Here is a 24,119-nt window from a genome sequence, read left to right on the forward strand (position 1 = left end):
TCAGTTCATTTCAGTCACTCAGTCGTGTCTGACTCTTTGTGACCCAATGGACTGTAACACCTCAGGCCTCCCTGTCCATCTCCAACTCTCAGAGCTTACTCAAACTCATGTCCATTGAGTCAGTGATGCAATTCAACTGTCTCATCTCTGTCATCCCCTTCTCCTCCCACCCTCAGTCTTTCCCAGCATCAGGGTCGGTGCCAATGAGTCTGCTCTTCGCATTAGGTGGCCAGAGTATTGGAGCTTCAGCATCAGTCCTTCCAATGAATATTCAGGGCTGATCTCCTTTAGGATGGACTGGTTGGATCTCCTTGCAGTCCAAGGGACTCTTAAAAGTCTTCTCTAACACCACAGTTCAAAAACAACAAATCTTCAGCACTCAGACTTCTTTATAGTCCAACTCTTACATCCATGCATGACCACTGGAAAAATCATAGCTTTGACTAGACAGACTTTGGTTGGCAAAATCACGTCTCTGCTTCTTAATATGCTGTCTGGGTTGATCATAACTTTTCTTCCAAGGATCAAACATCTTTTAATTTCATGGCAGAAGTCACCATCTACAGTGATTTTGGAGCCCCGAAAATAAAGTTTGTTACTGTTTCCATTGTTTCCCCATCTGTTTGCCATGAAGTGATAGGACCAGATGCCGTGATCTTAGTTTTCTGAATGTTGAGTTTTAAGCCAGCTTTTTAATTCTCCTCTTTCACTTTCATCAAGAGGCTCTATAGTTCTTCACTTTCTGCCATAAGGGTGCTGTCTTCTGCATATCCGAGGTTATTGATATTTCTCCCAGCAATCTTGCTTCCAGTTTGTGCTTCCTTCAGCCCAGCATTTCTCATGATGTACTCTGCATATAAGTTAAATAATCAGGGTGACAATATACAGCCTTGATGTACTCCTTTCCTGATTTGGAACCAGTCTGTTGTTCCACGTCCAGTTCTAACTGTTGCTTCTTGACCTGCATACAGATTTCTCGGGAGGCAGATCAGGTGGTCTTGTATTCCCATCTCTTTCAGAATTTTCCGCAGTTTATTGTGATCCACACAGTCAAAGGCTTTGCCATAGTCAATAAGGCAGAAGTATATGTTCTTCGGGAACCCTTTGTGTTTTCCTATGAGCCAAAGAATGTTGGCAATTTGATCTCTGGTTCCTCTGCCTTTTCTAAATCCAGCTTGAACATTCCAAATCACGAGATACATACAACAATAAGTCAGAGCAAGGTGGGAGCAGTTATCTTTTATGTTAATGTATTTTCATACCATCAAAATGTCTTCAACTATTGCCCAGTGGTAGTAATATATTTTTACCCATAGACTTTTTTTAAGTAGACTTTTCAAGACCAGTGTTAGCATATCAGTGAATTTAATGGAGTGTTTGATACTATCAACCTCACTCCATTTCTGTTTCCTAATCCATATGTGCCTCTGTAAATACCAACTGACATGGAGCTTAGAGTCTATTGCAGACCAGAAGAGGAGAGGCCCCTTCGTGAATCTTGTTCAGTGGAAGGTAGTAGAATCTTCAAGGTCTTATTACAATTCCTGAATTCAAGTACACATCAGTGGTCAGAGAAAATCTTACATAGAATATGTTCTGTGAAAGAGAACTGTGTTTCCTTTAACTGTCCATCCAAACAAGGAATATGAACTCTAGTAAGAAATAATATTTTCTTTTCTCATAATGCTACACGAAAGGGAGGAAATATTTGGAACAATTGCTGCAGGAAAAGGGAAAATACCCCAAATCTGAAGGAAGAATGACTCTAATTTTAGCTCTGAGTACAAAACACAACCTATGAGTCACTTCTTCCTGCTAATATACTTGCAAAGCTGTTCATTAGTTTCACTGATGCATTGAAAAAGCTAGTCTCCACCCCACTAGGCTGTAACTCTAGAAGGACTCTTTATGGAGTCCTTGATATCCCTCTTTCCATGGCCCCATCTCTGTTCCCATAGTACATGGTGTACTATTTTCTAGTTAGTTGTCTTCCATATCTCCCACACTCCCTGTTGTTCACCAAACAGCAGCTGGTGGGTTCCTTTCTATACTACCCACAAAAACACACTATGTTCATTCTGTCCTTAGACTGGTGACCAATTTCTTAAATGTCTTTCTCTTCCAACCCTCCCCAAACTTAGATATCACCTCCTCAGAGAACATTCTGTGATTGCTCCAATGCTCCTTCACCCACCCACCCAGCCTCAGGCAGATTCTGCTACACTGTCTTTATTTCCTTCATAACACATTGTTGTTATTTAGTTGCTGAGTCATGTTTGACTCTTTTGTGACCCCATGGACTGTAGCCCACCAGGCTCCTCTGTCCATGGGATCCCAGGCAAGAATACTGGAGTGGGTTGCCGTTTCCTTCTCCAGGGATCTTGCTGACCCAGGGATCGAACCCACGTCTCCTGCACTGGGAGGCAGATTCTTTACCACTGAGCCACCAGCCCTTCATAACATGTAGTACAGTATTATATTCTGTTGTGTTTGTTTTACTTTTCAGTAAAACCAACCCTTTGCTATTTTTCACATAAGCATTCTTAGTAAGCAATATTGTACTATGGTGTATGAGTTTCTACTGGTAAAGGAATAAAATTTATTTTTCTTAATTTTTATTTTATTATAATAACAGCACTTAACATGAGACCTACCCTCTTAAATTTTTAAGTGTTCAGTACTTCCCTTGTGGCTCAGACAGTAAAGAATCTGCCTGAAATACAGGAGAGCTCGGTTCGATCCCTGGGTGGAGAAGATTCCCTGGAGAAAGGAATGGCTACACACCTCAATATTCTTGCCTGGAGAATCCCATGGTCAGAGGAGCCTGGAAGGCTATATAGTCCATGGGGTTTCAGAGAGTCAAACATGACTGAGCCACTTTCAGACACATGTTATTGTTAACTTAGATACTATGTTACAGCAGATCTCTAGAACCTATTCATCTGGTTTAGCTGAAACTTGATGCATCTTAGGTAATAGCTCAACCATTTACTCTTACCCCCAGGCCCTGGTAACCACCATTCTACTATCTGATGCTATGGGTGTGACTATTTTAGATTTCTAATATAAGTGGAATCATGCAGGATTTGTCCTTCTGTGACTTTTTTTTTATTTTTTCACTTGGCATCATGTCAAGGTTCATCCATGTTGTCACAGAATTCCTTCTTTTTTAAGACTGATACTTCACTGTATACATACACACACACACACACATGCACACACACACATATATATATATACACACAAATACATATACATACATACCACATTTTCCTTATTCATCTTCATCCATTCACAGACATTTAAGTTGTAGCCACATTTTGGCTGTTGTGAATACTTCTGCAACGAATGTGGCAGTGCTAACAGCTCTTCAAGATCCTGATTTCAATTTTTCATGCAAATACCCCAAGATTGGGCTTCCCCGGTGGCTCAGTTGGTAAAGAATCCTCCTGCAATGCAGGAGACCCAGGTTTGATGCCTGGGTGGGGATGATCCCCTGGAGAACGAAATGGCAACCCATTCCACTATTATTGCCTAGAAAATCCCATGTACAGAGGAGCCTGGTGGGCTACAGTCCACAGGGTCACAAAGAGTAGGACACAGCTGACCATCTGAGCATAGCATAGCATACCACAGGGCTGGATTGCTGGACCTATGTTAGTTCTACTCTTAATTTTTTTGGAGAACCTCCATTCTGCTTTCCATGGAGGCTGCACCATTTTGCACTCCTATCCGCAGTGTATGAGGGTTCCAGTTCTTCACATCCTTGCCGACACTTGCTGTCTTTTGTTTTGCATTGTGTTCTTTATTTCTTCAGTTGTTGACATTTATCACCCCTGATCAGAACATAAGTACCGTGGGACGGAGCTTTTGTCCATGCTCTTTATCCCATCCCCTCCTGCCTATAACAGTCCTGACAAATGAGGCTTTCAGTAATGACTGTGTTGAATGGAGAGCTAACAGGGTGGTCAGCCAGCTGTATCAGGATGGTTGCTCTGATGACAGGTGTGTGAAGGAAATCAGGCCTGACTCCTCACTGTTTCCATTATCTTATAAAAGGGTTGTAAAGGAAAGCTTCCCATGATGACTCACACAAGGCCTCCCAGGTAGGCGCTAGCAGATTGAAGACACCATGATGTGGAGACTAGCCCTCAGCTTTCTTGAGTCAATCTGAAGAATAAATTTTTCCATAGGTGTGTTTATAATAATGCGGGACTGGGATTCACAAGCCCTGATACTAAGCCCAGCTATGCCTATTAATTACTTACTGTGTGACCTAAGGTAAGCCACCTCCCTTTTATGAGCCTTGGTTTCCTCATCTTAAAATTTGGGAGTAGGACTGGAAGGCATCTGAGCTCCCTCCCAGTTCTGATTCTTGATCAATGAATGCAGTTCATTTACAGGTGAGCTATACTAGAGCCTGGGTGGGTCCTCAAGACACTTTGTCCTACCAGGAGATCCAAGCTGGAGTTGAAATTAAAGCTCTGAGAGAAGCTTGATGAGCGCAACACTGAAAACAGAGGGAGTTAAATATTGTCAAGGAGTATTTCTATTAAGCCTTGGAAGTATGAAAAATACAATGGATTCTGCTCAAAATTCTTATCTCCTTAGAAACAGAAGAATATTGAAAGACCTGGTTACATAACCTACATCCAGAGCACTCCATCCTCCAACAGTGGTGGGAAACACTGGTCCAGATATGTTGCCTTTTTAGCTATTCTTTTTGTTTGACCTTTTATTTTACTTCATCCAGTATTTAGATCCCAGTGATGAAATTTCAGCTATCTTTAATTTAATCACAGCCATCCTTCTATAAAGGGCTTCCCTGGTGGTTCAGGTGGTAAAGAATCTGCTTGCAATGCGGGAGACCTGGGTTCGATCCTTGGATTGGGAAGATCCCCTGGAGGAGGGCATGGCAACCCACTCCAGTATTCTTGTCTGGAGAATCCAGATGGACAGAGGAGCCTGATGGGCTACAGTCCATGGGGTCACAGAGTCAGACATGACTGAGCAACTAAGCACATCCTTCCATAAAGGCAATTGATAAAATGATCAGAACTATATATTCCAAACAAAAATAATCTTATAAATGGTATGTTTTGTGGAATAGTAGGGAAGAATATTTGAAATTGGGTCTGTCCTGAAATCATGCATTGGTAAAAGTTCTTTTCAAAATGCAAGCTAGATCAGTGGATTTCAATGTAGCAGGTATAGAATTATATGGTTTCAGCAAACCTCTAAGAAACTACCACTTGTTGAGTTTCAGTGTATTATCAAAGAAAGATATCCATAGAGGCTACTAAAATAGTTAAATATCCTACCTTTTCCAACGATATATTTGTGTGAGGGTGTTGAATGCCGAGCAGACATGAGCAGCCATCTATGTTCTATTAAGATAGGCATTAGAGATTTGAAAAGTATAAAACAATACTACTCTTCTCACTAAATTTTGTTTTATAAAATCTATTTTCACAAAAAAAGTTACTTATATTAGCTTTACTAAATATATAATTACATTAATCGATCTTTTAAAATTATATAGCAACCTTAATTTTGAGTAAGTATTGATATAATCCACGTAAAGAATTTTTAAAAGGTAAGCAGGTCTTCACACCAACATGTTTGAGAATGACTGGCTTGAGTAAGGAGCACGCTATGTAAAACTACACTTCTGTGCAGACCTTACGGCTGGCTGGTGGTATCTTACCTTCAAAACTAGACTCTTCCTTCATTGGCAGGCAACTTCTTTAACTGAGCCACCAGGGAAGCCCTACCTTCCAATAAGAAAGAACAAATGAAAATCCCCAGATATTTGGGGTGAACCACTAACATGAATGACAGAAGCCAGAATGATTAAAATGATTGTGGAGCAGAAAGCAAAGAGCAGGAAAGTTAAGTCCCAAATAACAACAGTCATCATTATCACCTCCTTATAAATATGAGAACATTTTTGCACCTATAAAATAATAATAGAAACGTAAGTACCCAAAGAACATGTAAACACACACACACACTTTGAAGCTGAAGATCAGATAGTGGAGATGAAAAAATTCAATAGAAGCAATAGAAAATAAAAGATGAAATCTGAGAACACTGAACAATAAACAAGAAGATGGAAAATAGAGAAAAAATGAGATAGTCTAGAGTATCTAATCTAATGGAGGGGAGGAAATATTAAAACTGTAATTCAAGAACAGAGGTTCCTTAGCTTTTTGGCCCCAGGATCTGACTTCCCTGGTGGCTCAGATGGTACAATATCTGCCTACAATGTGGGAGACCTGGGTTCTATCTCTGGGTTGAAAAGATCCTCTGGAGAAAGAAATGGCAACCCACTCCAGTACTCTTGCCTGGAAAATCCCATGAACGGAGGAGCCTGGTGAGCTATAGTCCGTGAGGTCGCAAAGAGTAGGATACAACTGAGTGACTAAACTTTCACTTTCAGGATCTATATATGCTTAAAAATTGCTGAGTGCCCCAAAGGCTTTTTTTGTTTATGATTTATGATGTTTTTATCTACCATAATAGAAATTAAAACTGTTGTTCAGTCGCTCAGTCATGTCTGACTCTTTGCTACCCCATGGACTGCAGCATGCCAGGCTTCCCTGTCCTTCACCATCTCTCAGAGCTTGCTCAAACTCATGTCCATTGAGTCAATGATGCCATCCAACCGTCTTGTCCTCTGTCGTGCCCTTCTCCCACCTTCAACCTTTCCCAGCATCAGGGTCTGTTCCAGTGAGTCAGCTCTTCACATCAGGTGGCCAAAGTATTGGAGCTTCAGCTTCAGCATCAGTCCTTCCAGTGAATATTCAGGACTGATTTCCTTTAGGATGGACTGGTTGGATCTCCTTGCAGTCCAATGGACTCTCAAGAGTCTTCTCCAACACCACAGTTCAAAAGCATCAATTCTTCAGCACTCAGACTTCTTTATAGTCCAACTCTCACATCCATACATAACTACTGGAAAAACCATAGCTCTGACTAGACAGACCTTTTTTGGCAAAGTAATGTCTCTGCTTTTGAATATGCTATCTAGGTTGATCATAGCTTTTCTTCCAAGGATCAAGCATCTTTTAATTTCATGGCTGCAATCACCATATGCAGTGATTTTTGAGCCCAAGAAAATAAAGTCTGTCACTGTTTCCTTTGTTTCCCCATCTATTTGCCATGAAGTGATGGGACTGGATGCCATGATCTTAGTTTTCTGAATGTTGAGTTTTAGCCTGTTTTTTCACTCTCCTCTTTCACCTTCATCAAGAGGTTCTTATATTAAAACTGTGAAGTTATTAAAATATCAATGTGTTCAATAATAATAATAAAGCCACAGATTTCTAGAAAAACTTACTACTCTTCCCATTAACATTTTTTGCATGTTGGAATTATTGTACATTTTTAAAAATCTCTTTACTGTTTGACTTACTGGAAGACAGCTGGATTCTCATATCTGCTTCTGCTTTCCATCTGTGATATCACAGGTCATGCAGCCTCTGGAAAGGCCACTGTACTCTCACAAGAGAATGAAGATAAAAAATCTGATACAGTCAAAGTATTTTTATAAAATATATTGGCCTTTTGGACTTCTGAAGGGATCTTAAGAACCCAGGCAGCATTTTGAGAACTGATGATCAAGAACACTTCCCAAATATTCAATTTGTTTCTGTGTATGAAAAAAAGACTCACCTCAAAACCAACCATCACAAAATTTCAGATCTAATTACCAAACAGAAAACTCTAAAAGCTTCCAGAATAGAAAAACAGGTCATTTGTAACCTGGATCATGAATCAGAATGATGTTGGACTTCTCAATAGTAGCATTAGAATCCATACTACAGCAGATGTCTCCCTGAATACTCAGAAAATAATTTCCAATCAAGAATTCTATATCCATTGATAATGATTGGTCAAGTGTGAAGGGATAACATTTTGAAGCAGAAAGAGTCTCAGAAAATTGGCTGCCTATTACCCCTACTCAGAAAGCTGCTGGAGGGTAGACTCTCCCAAAAAAGAGACTATAGTTTAAATGCTATCTAAGAAACAGGGCATCCAACACAAGAGCTAAGGGAAGGACATCATAAGGATGGTGTTGAAGAGAGGACCCAGCAGACCCAGAGAGCACCTGTGCAGATGGAACTGGAAGGACAGATGGCTCTAGGAAGGAGGTCACTAAGAGAGAATGCATTCCATAATGATCCAATGTTTGAACTTGGTGAGACATGAGTTATACTTCTGGCGCAAAGTTTGAAGGTGAATTAGTAGACTGTACTTAGGAATATCAACCCTGAATAGTCATTGGAGTGATTGATGCTGAAGCTCCAATACTTTGGCCACATGATGTGAAGAGCCAACTCATTGGAAGAGACCCAGATGCTGGGAAATGTTGAAGGCAAAAGGAGAAGAGGGCAGCAGAGGATGAGATGGTTAGAAAGCATCATCAACTCAGTGGACATGAATCTGAGCAAACTCTGGGAGATAGTGAAGGACAGGAACGCCTGGTGTGCTGCAGTCCATAGGGTCACAAGAAGTTGGACACAACTTAGCAACTGAACAATAACAACTTTGAAAACCTAATAAACAAACGGGGGAAAAAAAATGAGACCATTTCAACTCCAGGGAGAACATGGTTGTACAAGAAAGGCAGAGTAGCTAGAAAGCAGTATGGTATACTCCAAGGCTTAGCTGAGCATAATATTTACGTAGTCTTTAAAACGTAAGCTCTCACTTTTAATCTAACTAAATTTCCTAACAGAGTTTGTTGAGAAAGATGAGAAGAAAGGAAGCTAGGGGAAATTATGAAGTAAATACCTAAGACTGAAAAATAATGAAAGTTCGCTGCTGGCATGTTTGGAAACCCAGATACCTACAGCCGAAATGGCTAAAAGTTGAGAGTGTTTCCTGGGGGTGGTAGTCGAGAATGAGAAACAGAAAGCAAGGAACTGTTGTTGTAAAAATACGACTATTTTTATCATAATTCCTGAAGAACTAACTTTTTATTAACTATGTAATACACCGGTAATTAAAATAAACACTTAACATATTAAAATACACGTTAATACAACTTCCATGGAATATAATTTGGGAATGTATTAACGTTTGGAATGAGAATGCTCCATGACCCAGCAACCCCATTCATAGAACTGTGTGCGGCCATGGGTGATTAGTTACACTAATGATGCTACAGCCACACAGTGCAATGTCATTCAGTTAGTTACTTAATGAATCATTAAAAATAAATAATACAGATTTTCATCTGAGGAAAGAGATTTCCTCCCCTGGCATATTTTTCCTTTAGAGCACTTTCTCTGTTTATAATTTTCTGTTTATCAGTGTGATTTTTCACTGCATGTCTGACTCTTCAGTGGATTCCAAGCTCCAAGAGACCATAATCTCACTTGGCTCATTGGTGTATTTGTTCTTAGTGCTTTGTGTGCTGTCTGGTGCCTGGAAAGCTATGGGATGAATGAGTAAGTGTGTGTGAGCATGTGTGCAGATTTTCACTAATGTCAGGCAGACTGAAACGTTGAGAAGGACTTATCTCTGGGTGGGAAGTTGCAGGTCAGACCTATGTTTACCCCTTTGCTCCTCCATGACCTCAGGCAAGTCATGTATCTAAGCCTTGGATGTAATGACAAGACCTCAGATATCCAATTAAATGGTTCCTTATACGCCATGTAAATGTTTAAACTTCTAAGTTATTTAAGATGTCCTCAACTCTCAGACCACAGCCTAATACGTTCTTTTTTTTTTTCTTTTAGTGAACTTCTGCAAGACTTGGAAAACTGTGAAAATGATCCTGTGGCCATAGCAGAGTGCTTTGTGTCCAAGGTAAGCAGGGTTCATCTCTCTGAGCCAACCGAGACAGAGACACACTGTTTTCATTGTAAAGTTAAGATGACCGATGTGTTCTATATTGGATGAAGTTCACCACTGATCTCTCTCACTCTGAGGGGTTTTTCTCCCCACTAGCCAGGGGAAAAAAAATTCAGTTCTCAGTAAGTTGTATAGTCACTTCAGTTGTGTCCAACTCTTTGCAGCCCTGTGGACCGTAGGCCCTAGGCTCCTCTGTCCATGGGATTCTCCAGGCAAGAATACTGGAGTGGGTTGCCATTCCCCTCTCTAGAGGGTCTTCCCGACCCAGGGATGGAACCCACATCTCTTATGTCTCCTGCATTGGCAGGCGGGTTCTTTACCACTAGAGCCACCTGGGAAGCCCAATAACTTAGCAGTTGTTCTAGAACTTGTGTAATAAATATTTAAGTGATGCTACATATCTGTCCTAAGAAAGACTTTAAGCTTGGGAAGAGGAGAGTCCAGAATAGAAGAATGTTAGGAAAATAAGTACATATAAAATATGACTAGATCAGTTATAAAAATCTGTAAGAATAGAAATACTTTACACATATATAAATATATATATTTAAGATACTGCCATATACATATATATGTATACATATATATATAGATAAACATATATATATATATATGGCACTAGCTTACTCATTTAGTGGAAAAACAGACCAGAATTAATATCCTGCCTCTTAAATATGCCCTTTAATTCTCCTGCTTTCTTCTCAAGTTGCACTGGTGGCTTAGAAAAAATGCAAGGAGAGGATTTGAATTTTAAAGCTTAAATGACAGTCAGTTTATATTCTGTACCCAGGTAAGAGAATTCTGAAACATATAAGGGAATCCTTTACAACATTACTTTCTTGATGTCCTACTGTAAATAGAATCTTGTCTTACGTTTCTCTAAAAATTCAGCAGCTTTTGTTTGGAAAACCTCTAGCAGAAATTGTTTTTCCAGCAAAACTTCATGTGATTTTTACAGTTGTGGCTTCAAATGTACAAAGGTTGAGGCAAAGTTCATGATGGCGCTTTTGGGTCAACTGAGAGTTAGCACCTCATTTAGAGTCTCAGAGGCCAATGTGAACTTGGAGACGTCCTCCCAGCCTGACCGGGTTCCGGGGTTATTCCATAAGGTTATTTCTGATGATCCAATGGTTTTGAATCCAAACATAACACTCTTGGTTCTACTCAAGTGGGGCTCCTTAAAGGCAGTTGATGGACTTACATATAAAACACTCCTGACTTTGTGGGTGACAGTGTGTGTGTTAACATACAAAATGTTTGTGCCCACATACTTACACACACAATTCTTCTCACAAGTGGCCTGTGTCACCGGGAAGGGTAAGAATTTGGAAAAGAGAAGGAAAATGAAAGAGGGAGAAATGGGTAAAAGATAAGGCTGAGTATATCAAAGAAGCTGTGTTAGAATAACCACAGTGAATAAACAACATAGAAGCTTTCGGAAACATTGGGGCTTTTCTGGTAACTGTAATCACAAGTTGATTAAAGACGGTCCAGCATATGCTTAGCTCTGGCTTAATTATTCACATAAAAGTTTGTTTACGCACCAGGTTGCCAACTCCCAAATCTGATTTCTTGTTGCGATACTGCCAAGTTTAATTGGAAGACTGATTGCAGCACTCCACACTCCTGTGTGTGAGCAGGGACTAGCGAGGGGGTGTGTGTGGGTCTGGCACAGCCTGCTTCTCACTCAGCACCCTGAAATTTAGAAGATGTTACACTTTGTGAAACACAAGCAGCTGCTCACCTCTGGGGAGGAGTGGAAAATTGCTTTAATTGAGGGGCCTTTAATGAAAGAGGTGAAGCTGGCGGTTGCCGACTGCTTTTATCTGAGTCACTGGGGCTTACACGGAGAGTCAACTTTGACCTTGCTTTTCTGGTATGGCTAGGCGACCGAAATCCCTCCTGACAAGAGAACACAGCCCTTCTTACCTGCTGCCTAGAAAAGAACAACACAGCACTGCAGAAGCCACTCTCAGGAGGGGTGAGCGTCCCCGCCAGGCAGGCCAAGCTCTCGCCCCCCAAGCGTTCGCCTGCTCTTAGGGCTCTGGAAACACCTGGAGCGGGTTTCCGTGGCTTCCTGCCTTCACCTCCACTCTCATTTCCGTCACTCAGCTTGACTGTCAGCCAGGCTGACCCTGGGTGACATTTAGGAGGGAAGTTTGTCTTCGGAGGCCCAACTTCCCTTAACCACCTCCTTTCACCTGATGCGTGGCCCCCTCCTCATTGGAGCCTGTCTCCTTTCAGTGTCCAGCCGTGTGTGTGTGCACGCACGCACGCAAACACACACACATATGCACATACACACACACACACGAGCCACTTGTTGAAATTATCCTCAGGAAACTGCTGGTATCAGATTAATAATATGATTAATAATAATATGATTGGAGTCTATTCAAGTCAATGTTGTGGGCTTCACTAAATGGCACTAGGGATAAAGAACCCCCTACCAATGCAGGAGGCACAAGAGACACAGGTTCAATCCCTGGGTCTGGGAGATCCCCTGGAGGAGGGCATGGCAACCCACTCCAGTATTCTTGCCTAGAGAATCCCATGGACACAGGAGCCCAGTGGGCTATAGTCCATGGGGTCACAAAGAGTCAGACATGACTGAACGACTTAGCATGCACACACACAAATCAATGTCTCCTTACAGAGTAAGCCTTTCTCAGTAGTGTCCTGTAAAAACTGCTCAGTCATCAGTGAGTGAGTGTGTGAGTATGTGTGTGTGTGTGTGTGTGTGTGTGTGTGTGTGTGAAAAGTAGAGGGAGGGAGAAAGATGGAGTGGGGAGACATTAACATTATGGCAGAAGAAACCCTAAACTCATACAGATTTCTATTCTCTGATTATTCATTCAGGAAACATTCAAACACCCTTCATGTTCAGTTGGCCCTGATGGCTATATTTTGGTTCTTTCATAATTAAATGTCTTATTTTGACATCATCACTAATTGCAACTTGAAAATGTTAAATAACCAGAAGAAGATATCTGTTTTTATATAATTTTCTCTCATTGCCTTCTTTCTCCCTAAATACTTCTGAAAAGGATTTGAGTTCATATCTCATAAGAAATAGTTATTCAGGGATTAACTAAATAGGAGTTACTGACTTTTGCGTAAAGCCATTATTTGAACTGTCCACAGGGCTTATAAATTTAAGATCAAATATGCATTTGGTTCTATATTCAGAATATATCAGAGATTTACATCAAAACTGCCTAATTTAAGACAGAACAGAGTCATGATGTCACAGAATGCCCCAAATTCAGTTGTGCAGAGAAGCCTTGAGGTATTTTTAGGGTAGATGATATAATTTAGAATGTTTTTATTGAGGCCATTGTGTTTGGTATTTCATATGCTGCTGCTGCTGCTGCTAAGTCACTTCGGTCATGTCCAACTGTGTGACCCCGTAGACGGTAGCCCACCAGGCTCCCCCATCCCTGGGATTCTCCAGGCAAGAACACTGGAGTGGGTTGCCATTTCCTTCTCCAATGCATGAAAGTGAAAAGTGAAAGGAAAGTCGCTCAGTTATGTCTGACTCCTAGCGACCCCATGGACTGCAGCCCACCAGGCTCCTCCATCCATGGGATTTTCCAGACAAGAGTACTGGAGTGGGTTGCCATTGCCTTCTCCGTCATGATGCTAAGTTTAAGGAAATCAGCCAAATAGCTGTTCAACCCCATACTGAGTGCGGCAGGAGGCAGGAACAAAGCAAGAAAGTGTGAGAGTGTGAGTACACCCAGAGAAGGGCTCCAGGGACTTCCCAGGTGGTCCAGTGGTTAAGACTCTGCACTCTGTGTTTCCACGGTGGGGGAATACAGCTCAATCCCAGACCAAAGAATAGAGAGAGAGGGGCACTCCAGTCTGATGTTAATTTCCTGGGAGACCTTGGGCAAGTCACTGTGCCTTTCTTATCCCTGGGGAAAGTGGAACACTCCAGTGCCTTCAGGAGCTAAGCTGATGAACACAGTGCGTGAATGGGCCCAGGCAGAGGCCAGAGCGTCAAGGTACTTATTTCTTGGGGACAGAAGTGTTGTGAAACTGTAGGCCTAGGGCCTATGGATCTAATACTTTTTCAAGAGAAGCCAGAAATAAAAAAAATTTTTATCTTCTAATTTTTAGAATTTGGCAACTTAGTGTTTTTTTAAATATTATGCTTAAAACTTTGGCAGCATACTATGTTGGCAAGGCCATGGGGAAATACACACTCCTTTAACTGTGGGAAAACAAAATAGACCCTGTGGAGGGGAATTTGGCTATGTCTAGGAAAAGTACATTTGAATTCACCCTTCATTCCAGCAATCCGACTTCCAGAAATCTATCCTAAAGATATAGTGACAAAATCTCAACAAAGGTGATGTTATACTTTATAGTACTAATTGTTACAATTTATAAATCTAAGGTACATGCGTGTATGTGTGCGTGCCCAATTGTGTCTCACTCCTTGCAACCCCATGGACTGCAGCCCACCAGGCTGCTCAATGGGGTTTTCCAGGCAAGAATACTGGAGTGGGTTGCCATTTCCTTCTCCAGGCGACCTTCCTGACCCAGGATCAAACCTGCATCTCCTGCATTGGCAGGCGGATTCTTTACCACTGAGCCACCCACAGAAATATGCAATACATGGAAACAGCCCAAACATTCATGAACAAAACCTGGTTGAATAAACTGTGGCATATTCACATAATAGAGTAGTACAAAGCAGTAAAAGCAAATAAAGAATATTGCTATATACTACTAGAAAGGGGATGGGGTGGGGAGTCTAGCACTGTGGTTCCCAGAGTGTGGTCTCTGGGCCACATCATATAGGAACTTGTTAGAAAGCAGATTCTCAGGCCGTACCCAGACCTACCAAATCAGAAACTCTGGGGGTGCAACCCAGTAATCTGTGTTTTAATAAGCTCTCAAGTTAATTCTAATGCTTAAGTTTGAGAATCACTGACATAACTTGCTTTTATTTATCTAGAAATGGGGAAAGTTTTACTTATATTTCAATGTGTATGTTTAAAAAAAAATTTTTTTAAGATAAACTGTAAGATTAGAAGTTGGTTCCTGAGAGGAGAGGCAGGGAATGGACTAGAATGAGAAGACATAGAAGCCAGACTTCTCTGAGTGTGCGTTTCTTTGGAGAGTTGACTTTGAAACCATGTATTTATTTTACATAATTATAAGACAAAGTTAAAGTTTAAAACAGCCTTCAAAAAATGAAAGCAGGTTGAAACAATGAACCTAACTGTGAATCCAGTTTGTAGCTTGACCACACAGAGGAAAATGGCAATCAACCAAAAAATATGCTATGGGCAAAATACAGCAAATACATCCTTAACCGTTTTCAGTAATGATATCATATATGATGGTTTCAGTATTGTTATTCCAAAATTGTGTGTATTGTGGGATAAAGCAAATGAATATTCACAGTTGTGTCATTCAGAACTGGAATTGGCAAAAGAAAGAAAATACAGATTAAGAATGAGGCTAATTAGAAACACTCTAGTCCTGAATCTGAATTACAAGTATTAGCATGAACTAAGCATGTGTTTCTGTTAGGTCCATACCATTTCTGTCCTTTATTGAGCCCATCTTTGCATGAAATGTTCCCTTGGTATCTCTAATTTTCTTGAAGAGATCTCTAGTCTTTCCCATTCTATTCTTTTCCTCTATTTCTTTGCATTGATCTCTGAGGAAGGCTTTCTTATCTCTTCTTGCTATTCTTTGGAACTCTGCATTCAGATGCTTATATCTTTCCTTTTCTCCTTTGCTTTTCACTTCTCTTCTTTTCACAGCTATTTGTAAGGCCTCCTCAGACAGCCATTTTGCTTTTTTGCATTTCTTTTCCATGGGGATGGTCTTGATCCCTGTCTCCTGTACAATGTCACGAACCTCATTCCATAGTTCATCAGGCAGTCTATCTATCAGATCTAATCCCTTAAATCTATTCCTCACTTTCACTGTATAATCATAAGGGATTTGATTTAGGTCATACCTGAATGATCTAGTGGTTTTCCCTACTTTCTTCAATTTAAGTCTGAATTTGGCAATAAGGAGTTTGTGATCTGAGCCACAGTCAGCTCCCAGGCTTGTTTTTGCTGACTGTATAGAGCTTCTCCATCTTTGGCTGCAAAGAATATAATCAATCTGATTTCGGTGTTGACCATCTGGTGCTGTCCATGTGTAGAATCTTCTCTTGTGTTGTTGGAAGAGGGTGTTTGCAGAGACATTACTTTGCCAACAAAGATCTGTCTAGTCAAGGCTATGGTTTTTCCATTGGTCATGTATGGATGTGAGAGCTGGACTGTGAAGAAAGCTGAGTGCCGAAGAATTGATGCTTTTGAACTGTGGTGCTGGAGACGACTCTTGAGAGTCCCTTGGACTGCAAGGAGATCCAACCAGTCCATTCTAAAGGAGATCAGCCCTGGGTGTTCTTTTGGAAGGAATGATGCTAAAGCTGAAACTCCAATATTTTGGCCACCTCATGCGAAGAGTTGACTCATTGGAAAAAACTCTGATGCTGGGAGGCATTGGGGCAGGAGGAAAAGGGGACAACAGAGGATGAGATGGCTGGATGGCATGACTGACTCGATGGACGTGGGTTTGGGTGAACTCTGGGAGATGGTGATGGACAGGGAGGCCTGGCATGCTTCAATTAATGGGGTCGCAAAGAGTCGGACACGACTGAGCAACTGAACTGAAGCATGTGTTTTAGCTTTAGAAACACCATATTTCTAACTCTGTCCACTGAAAGGCCTAGAAATGATAATTAACCTGGTAGCAAGAGCATCGCTAACGCTCAGATTGTGATTCCCACATACTGTTGCCTACGTGAAGGAATCCGGGCTCCAGGAGAACAAGTGTGGGAGGGAAATGTGCAAGAGGATCTGAAACATCTTGTCACCCCAGAAAGCAAGGAGCTACTGGAGGCTCTAGGTCAGGTCACAGATACTCAAGAAGAGGCTCCTATTGGCCAAAGATGGGATTGTTTGAGCATCAATAAAAAGATAGCAAACTAAAAACAACTGAAAGTCATGAAATATGTTTATATTCATGAAAGTCACAGTGATGTTAAAAAACCCAAGTCCTTTACACGATATTAGAGAGCCGATGCACTATTTTGAAAATTAAGGAAAGGAATCAAGCATTTATCCTGTCTTTCCCATACAAACCACAAACTGCAGGGTAACTAATCTAAGGCAGTTCCTTTCTTGGAAAAAAAATCTGGCTAATGAATGAAGAAAGAATAGTAGAATTGGAAATATCACCATTTTGCAGCCCTTCATGAACTAAAAGACCTAAGCAGTAATTACCAATGATTATTAACATCATAGAAAGAAACAACCAGTTCCTATGCCTCTCAATTTAAGTACAATCCAGTCTATGATGTACTTGGGCCAAATTATGGAACCTAAATCCAGTCAAGCCTCTTCTAAACCACAAGGAGCGTGGAAGACAGAGAAACATAGTAAAGAAAGCCGTAGGGACATGATCAGCAAAACTGAGACTGCAGGGGAAATCATCTGGCTTCTTCAACTTAATTGCAGGGGGAAATAAGAGGGGGAATTTATAGATTAGAAGGGACTTAGATATCAACAATATCAAGTTGCTGTGTATGGATGTTATTTGGAATACAGAGCAAACGGAAAACTATAATTTTTAAAAAGAAAATAAAAAATAGGAATAGTGATAATGAACCTTTGTGATATTATGAAATTATTTATTTACATTTTCTTGAAGTAAAGTTGGTTTATAATGCATTTAGTTTCTGCTATATGGCAAAATGACTCAGTTTTTTTATACATATATATATATTATATATATATATATTTCTTTCCATGTTCTTTTCCATTATGGTACATCACAGGATATTGAATATAGTCCCCTGTGCTATACAGTAGATATATACTACTATATATATTGCTGTTTATCCATCTTATATGTATAATAGTTGGCATCTGCTAATGCCAACCTCCCAGTCCTTCCCATGGAATTATTTAAAGATGATAATAGCATTGTGGTAATGTTTCTCTTTTAGGGTTCTCTTGTTAAATATATATACTAAAGTATTTGCAAGTAAGTGAAATGATATTATGTCTAGAATTTGTTGATAAGGGAATCTGGAATCAATCTGCTGATAAGGGAACCATAGCAAAAGGCAAGAACCCCCCATTAGTTAGCCAAACATTTAATGTGTTTGAGGCATTGCTGCTGTGCTAGATGTACAAATGAGTAGACTTGGATCCTGCTTTCAAATAATTTTCAGCTTCATAGGAGAGAGGGGCATTCATTAGTTCAAAACACATTATGTGCCAGGCAAGCACACTATGGCCCCACTCCTGCAGAAACTCACGGTGTAGAGTGGCAGAAGATGCACAAAAAATGTCACGCTCATTTGGCAAATGCTCTAAGATAGGTTGGTACTGAGTGTTGTGGGACCCCAGAGTAGGAGCAACTGGCTCAGTCCAAGAACTCAAGAAAGTCCCCTGAGAAGAAATAAAGCCTCAGTTCAATGTCAAAAGGTGCCTAGTGGCTGTCCAGTGAAAAAGGTAGGAAAGACCGTGGGCAGAGGAAGCTGCACACACAGGGCTTGAAAGTATTCCCTTGCACATGCTTCCAACATGTTCTGACCACATAATATTTAAATTATCTGCTTATATTTCTCTCTCACCCTGCAAATGCCCCAGAGGACCATGAGCACCTGGGAACAAAAACCTTGCTGTCTTCCTCTTCCTATTTGCCTTCAGATTCATCTAACATAGCAGATGCTCAATAAGTATTTAATGATTGATCTCAAATGAGTTCAAGTGCATGTGGATTCTAGGTATAAATCAAGGTAGTTAAAATGGCACAAATGATTGCCACAGGGACTCAGAAGACAGGCCAAGGTGGTTAGAGAAACAACTTATAAAACAACACCTTTTAAAGGATGAATGATATATCTTTTATTTTTCATTGAATGTTGTTGTCTCTACTTTTTTTTTTTTTTTTTTTTTTAGCCTATTACATCTCTTTTGTTTCCTTGCAGAGTGAAGAGTTCCACATTTATACCCAGTATTGCACGAACTATCCAAGGTACGCCTGGTGAATTGTGGAAATACTTTTGCTTACCTTCATGTTGCTTGAGGTCGGTCAATGCAGTTTATGTGGTCAGTGGGCACTATGTGCCTGGCGCTGTGCAGAATACTGTGGGAAGACTGCAGAAATGCTGAGAACGGATCACAGGGGTATCCTGATCCTGATCCATTCAGGCCTAGGGACTACCCAGCAGAGCCAGCATGGGGGGAAAATTGTGAATGACCTTGGAGGAGACCAAAAAGATTGTTAGGTGTCCTCCACTGGACTCCTAGAAGTGTTTGGCTAGAAGAAGGCTTATCTGTCAACCCTTTGGTATGTGTGCTGTGTTTTTAAGAATGTGGGATGCCCTGCTAATGAGTTTATATAATCTATCTGGGGATAAAATAGGTTATATTTTTGCTATGTAAGTTTTAGAAGCTACGCAAGTTTTATGGAGCTCAGAGAAGGGAATGATCATGATAAGCTTCCTATCTGGACCATCAGTTCAGGTTCACTTACCCCAGAGGTGCTGGCAGGAGGGCCATTGAAGGAGTAGCCTCAGTGATCATTCAGTAAGAGAATCAGGTCTAAGACCATGACTCACTCTGCTGGAAATCTTTTTTTCTGCAAAAGACATTTATTGGGCACTTAGTAATTTCAAGTGCTACTCTTGGTGCTATAAATACAAAATGTGGTTGAATTTCATTTTCCCAGCAATCTAGAGATGTTAAGGGATTAAAGAAAGGCAGAATGCACAGACAACACAGGGCCTGGCCCTGATAAGCCCTCCAGAAGTGCTTGTTTATCACCATCCCTGCCCCATCCCCACTGCATGGATGAAATCATCGAGCCTCCAGTAGGTTTATTGAATTTACAGGAGTCACACAGCTGACATGTGAGCAAACCCAGCTGAGATTTAAACCAAGGTTGGTCTGGCCTCAGACCTCATGCTGCCACATCCTTGTAGAATTTCTGAAGCTTTGTGATTCCCTCTGCCCCGTACCTTTCTACTGTCTGTCTGCCCATGACTAGCAGGACTGGCATTGTTATGGTAGGCATGAACCAGGGAGAGAGCTCAGGGAACTTTTATCTGCTCTGTAGCCAGTCTTGGTATGGACGTGTCCATAAGGGTAAAGTGGGCGCTGGGGTCCACCTTGAAGAGAATCCAGCAGGCTGAGCCCCTCATGCCAGTGTGGTCAGGGAGAGCAAGTGGGTCATTCCTGCCTGGTGGTAGAAAGCCAGTGTGGATTAAAGGATGTGAAGCCAGAGGCTTGGGCTTACCGTGGCAAAACTCTTTCCATTGAATAATTTTCACATCCTCCTCTAAATACTGGTCTGCATATTGTGCTGTGGTGATTTATTTGGTTGGTGGCCAGGCATGTTTTTCCCAGGTTTCTCTGAAGACAAAACAAAACCCCACATGCAGATTAGTACATTTATCCATCTCCTTATCTGTAGACCCACCCACACTTTACAGTTTCACTTACACAATGCTGTCTCCTAAAACATTTGTTGCCACCTCTCTGCTAAAGATAATCAGGACATTGTAGGATGCCCCAACTAAATCTGTGGTCCTTATGCCAAAAGCCAGCATTATACCACACCCTGATGCAGAGAAATCACAGAATCAGGCCTCAACTTCTCCATAGACCTTCCTTCTGAGAGAAATGGAAAACCTTTCCAACTCTGAAGAATCAGCAGAGCCCTGGACCCAGTTATCAGGAGCCAGATGCTAGAGTGGCTTGTGTGGAGGATTATGTCTGTGTAAATTTCATTATAAACATGTCATTGGAAGAAATATCTTCTGAATATTTAGTTTTGGAGGTTTATATTAAGATTTTTCTAACTTCGTAATAAGAATGGAGAGTGCAAAATGAAAGCAACTTTTATAAACTAGGCTGCTTCAGGGTGCGGACAGGCACAGTCATTTGTGCAAGGACATATCTGAGGGCCTGTCCTTCATGGCTCACAAGTCCGCATTCTGTGTACACTGGTGGGAGATAGGAGCTAATATCCCATGCCTTCAAGCAGTTCATTTTCTTTTGAGGGTCAGAACTGAACCAAATGCAATAGTGGAACAGCCATTAGGAAAGAGCAAATCCGTGAAGATAAGTCAGCGCAGCACCACCTCAGTCATGTGTAACAGAGGCTAAAGATGTATGACATAAGGGAGGAGAAGTCAGGACAGTTTCCTGGAGGAAGTGTTTTGTATTTCAGATCTGACTTTAAAGAAGGAAAGAAACATGTTAGCAGGGAGATGCTCCCAGGCCCTCTCAGTGAAGTGGGTACATCCGAGTCTTGCCCAGTTGTGTGGTTTTCATGTTCATAGGAAAAGATTTTCTCTCATCTCCCTCCTAACCATTTGCTCTCTGAGGCCCGAGCTTTCCCTGCCCTCCCCTGTCTTCACAAGCCGTGAGCGCCAGGTGTTTCAGCCCATCTGACAATGTGTCTTCCCCCTTTGGACCTGGGCTGGTGATATTAAGTGTCTCCTGCACGCCTTGACAGGTGTCCTTCTTCATAGCAGTCACGCCCCAGTGACTTCCCTGGGAAGAGGCTCAAGCCCTCCCTCTTGTCCCCAGGGAGAGGGCCAGACCCAGTCAGGTCATTGTCCTCGAATGTCCCCACATGGCCTCAATCTGGAGTTCAGTGTGCTTAGCATCTCCTGCAGGTGTCTTATCCTTGTGCAAGAACTCAAGACTTCAGAGGGTTAGACAGCCAGTGAGCAGCTAATTCTGACTCTAAAGAGCCTTAGAAAAGTCCCTGGGTTCCATGGTAAAGAATTGTTTTGAAATCTTGACTTAAAGGGAAAAATAAATCTGTTTGAATAGATATTTCTCCAAGCAGTCAGACACAAAAGTGATTCTGATCATTTCGTCAGGAGACCACCGTCCATGTCACTTCCTTCCAAGAAGTTTTATTTTGTTGTTTGGCTCCAATTTTCTGAATTAATTCTGAAAACCTATTAAGACTTGGGGAGAAAGGGGCTGAAATCACTTCCACCTGCTTCTAACTTATGAGACCATGAGATTTTAATCTACGTGTGTGTGTGACCTCACAAGACCACCAGCTTACTTCATGGATAAGATGTGAGTGTTGTTTCAGCCATCTCTCTAGAATGTTTGGGGGCCATACTTCTTGCCTTTGGAGTAGAGAAGGAATCCTGAGCCATTTTTCTAATACACTCTGTAAAGCACGGTCCTTAAGGACCAAGGTTAACCAGCTGTTTCAAAAACTGAATTTAGAATGAGGAGAGAGATACCTGGAGGTGGACAGAAAGGTCTGTTCAGAGATTCTCAAAGGGAAGTTCCTGGGGGACGAGGTCTCCAAAGACCTGCGTGTAACATCACACACGTTGTGCACTTACACAAACACAACCAGCAAAGCAGGCAACAGATGTCTGGCAGGGGGCTGGGGCTGCTGGAAAGAAGCCACTCCTTTTTCTTAGTACGATGGTGACCGCTCCTTGCAGTGTAACTTGTGAAAACTGAATGCAGATGTGAAGTTGAACAGCGAACAAAGATGCTCATGTGTGTGCGCTCACTCGATCCACGTGTCCAACTCTTTGCAAGCCCATGGACCGTAGCCCACCAGGCTCCTCTGCCTATGGAATTTTCTAGGCAAGAATACTGGAATGAGTTGCCATTTCCTATTCCAGGGGATCTTCCCGACCCAGGGCTCAGACCCGCGCCTTTTGCGTTTCCTGTATTGGCAGGCAGATTCTTTAAATTGGGGTTCCATCCAATTTAAATCCCCTTTGGCAAGTCCTGTGTCCAGATAGGGGCTTCATCTCCCTGAAGGACAGAGCCGGCAGCTTAGATGTCATGTGTCCATGTTTCACCGCCCTCTTATAGTGTCTTTTTCTAATTCACCCAGAGGTGAATCGGGACCAGACTCACCCAGTTCAACCAGAGGGACGCTTTTTCCTCACCTGCCCAGAGGCCTTCTAGTCTACCTATTGCTCTATTGCCACTTTATCTGCTTTAAGGCCTTGATACACTGGCATTTAAAGGACTTGCCTGGCGGCTCAGATGGTAAAGAATCCAGCTGCAATGCAGGAGACCTAGGTTCGATCCCCGAGTCAGGAAGATTGCCCAAAGGCGGGCATCGCAACCCATGCCAGTATTCTTGCCTGGAGAATTCCATGGATAGACAGGCTACAGTCCATGGGGTCGCCAAGTTGGACATGAGTGAGCAACTAACATTTTCACTTTCACCGGCATTGATCTTAAAATATTCTTGCAGGTCTGTGGCCGTGCTAACAGAGTGTATGAGGAACAAGATGCTGGCCAAATTCTTCAGGGAACGGCAGGAAACTTTGAAACACTCACTGCCTCTGGGGTCCTATCTCTTGAAGCCAGTTCAGCGGATTCTCAAGTATCATCTCCTTTTGCATGTAAGTTTCTGCCTGCACTGGAAGGACTTTCTAGAGGCTAAGGGTTTTATGTGTATATATTAAGTTTAGGAGAAAAAAAAATCAAAAGTGGCTGTGGACATATGGAAACATTTTCCACACTCATACTTTACAACTGACTAATCTGCTTTGAGGAATTAGAGATATTTATATGGTAGCCCTGCAGCCTCATTGATAACAGCCAAGTAGAAAGATTCATTTTAGCTCTAATGGTGAAAGGGCTTACAAGTCCTTCACTCCAGGCAGTGACAGTTTCAAGCAAGGAGCTGTCGTCTTAATGAACAACAGATTTTTTTGTGTATGCTTTATTTTACTTCCATGAGCCCGGATTCGGTAGGCAGTTGGGAGTAAGAGCTGTTTGTCAAAGACTGGCTTTCGTAGGAGCAAAGAGAAAGGGCTGAAAGGAGAGAAGACAGATGAGCAGTGTGATAAATGTCTTTGAGCTGGGCTTCACCTCACTTTGGGTTCTGTTCTCTTTATATCATTTCCCATTATTTGTACAAAATTTAAGGAGGCTTTAGAAACAAAAGTAGACATAGCTCTCATACATTCTCATTTCTTATCCTCTAAGGAAGCTGATGAAAATGGAAAATAGTGTTCTCGAAAGTAATTTCATTCCGTAAGGAGGGTGAATTGCCTTGGCAATTTGACAAAGACGGGATAGCCCAGTGGTTAGGTTAGGAGCAGGGCTGTGGTCAAGACACTACCTGGGTTCCAGTTCTCTGCATTCCCCAGATTCGTGGTGCCTCACAGGCAGTCAATACAGAAAAACTGTTATTTTTATTCTGTCACTTTATTT

General features: G+C 41.7%; 1 protein-coding gene across 3 annotated transcripts in view; it reads left to right on the forward strand.

Moving 5' to 3' along the window:
- The window catches only part of PLEKHG1 (pleckstrin homology and RhoGEF domain containing G1), a 254,209-nt gene that overhangs the window by 189,817 nt on the left and 40,273 nt on the right, over positions 1-24,119 (forward strand). For all 3 annotated transcript variants that reach the window (XM_042253622.2, XM_027972556.3, XM_042253623.1), the window contains 3 exons: positions 9,750-9,819; positions 18,881-18,927; positions 23,152-23,302. In XM_042253622.2, coding sequence (XP_042109556.2) covers positions 9,750-9,819; positions 18,881-18,927; positions 23,152-23,302 — 268 coding nt within the window. The remainder of the gene's footprint in view (positions 1-9,749; positions 9,820-18,880; positions 18,928-23,151; positions 23,303-24,119) is intronic.

The sequence above is a fragment of the Ovis aries genome, chromosome 8 (genome assembly GCF_016772045.2).
Source record: "Ovis aries strain OAR_USU_Benz2616 breed Rambouillet chromosome 8, ARS-UI_Ramb_v3.0, whole genome shotgun sequence".
Classification (NCBI taxonomy): Eukaryota; Metazoa; Chordata; class Mammalia; order Artiodactyla; family Bovidae; genus Ovis; species Ovis aries.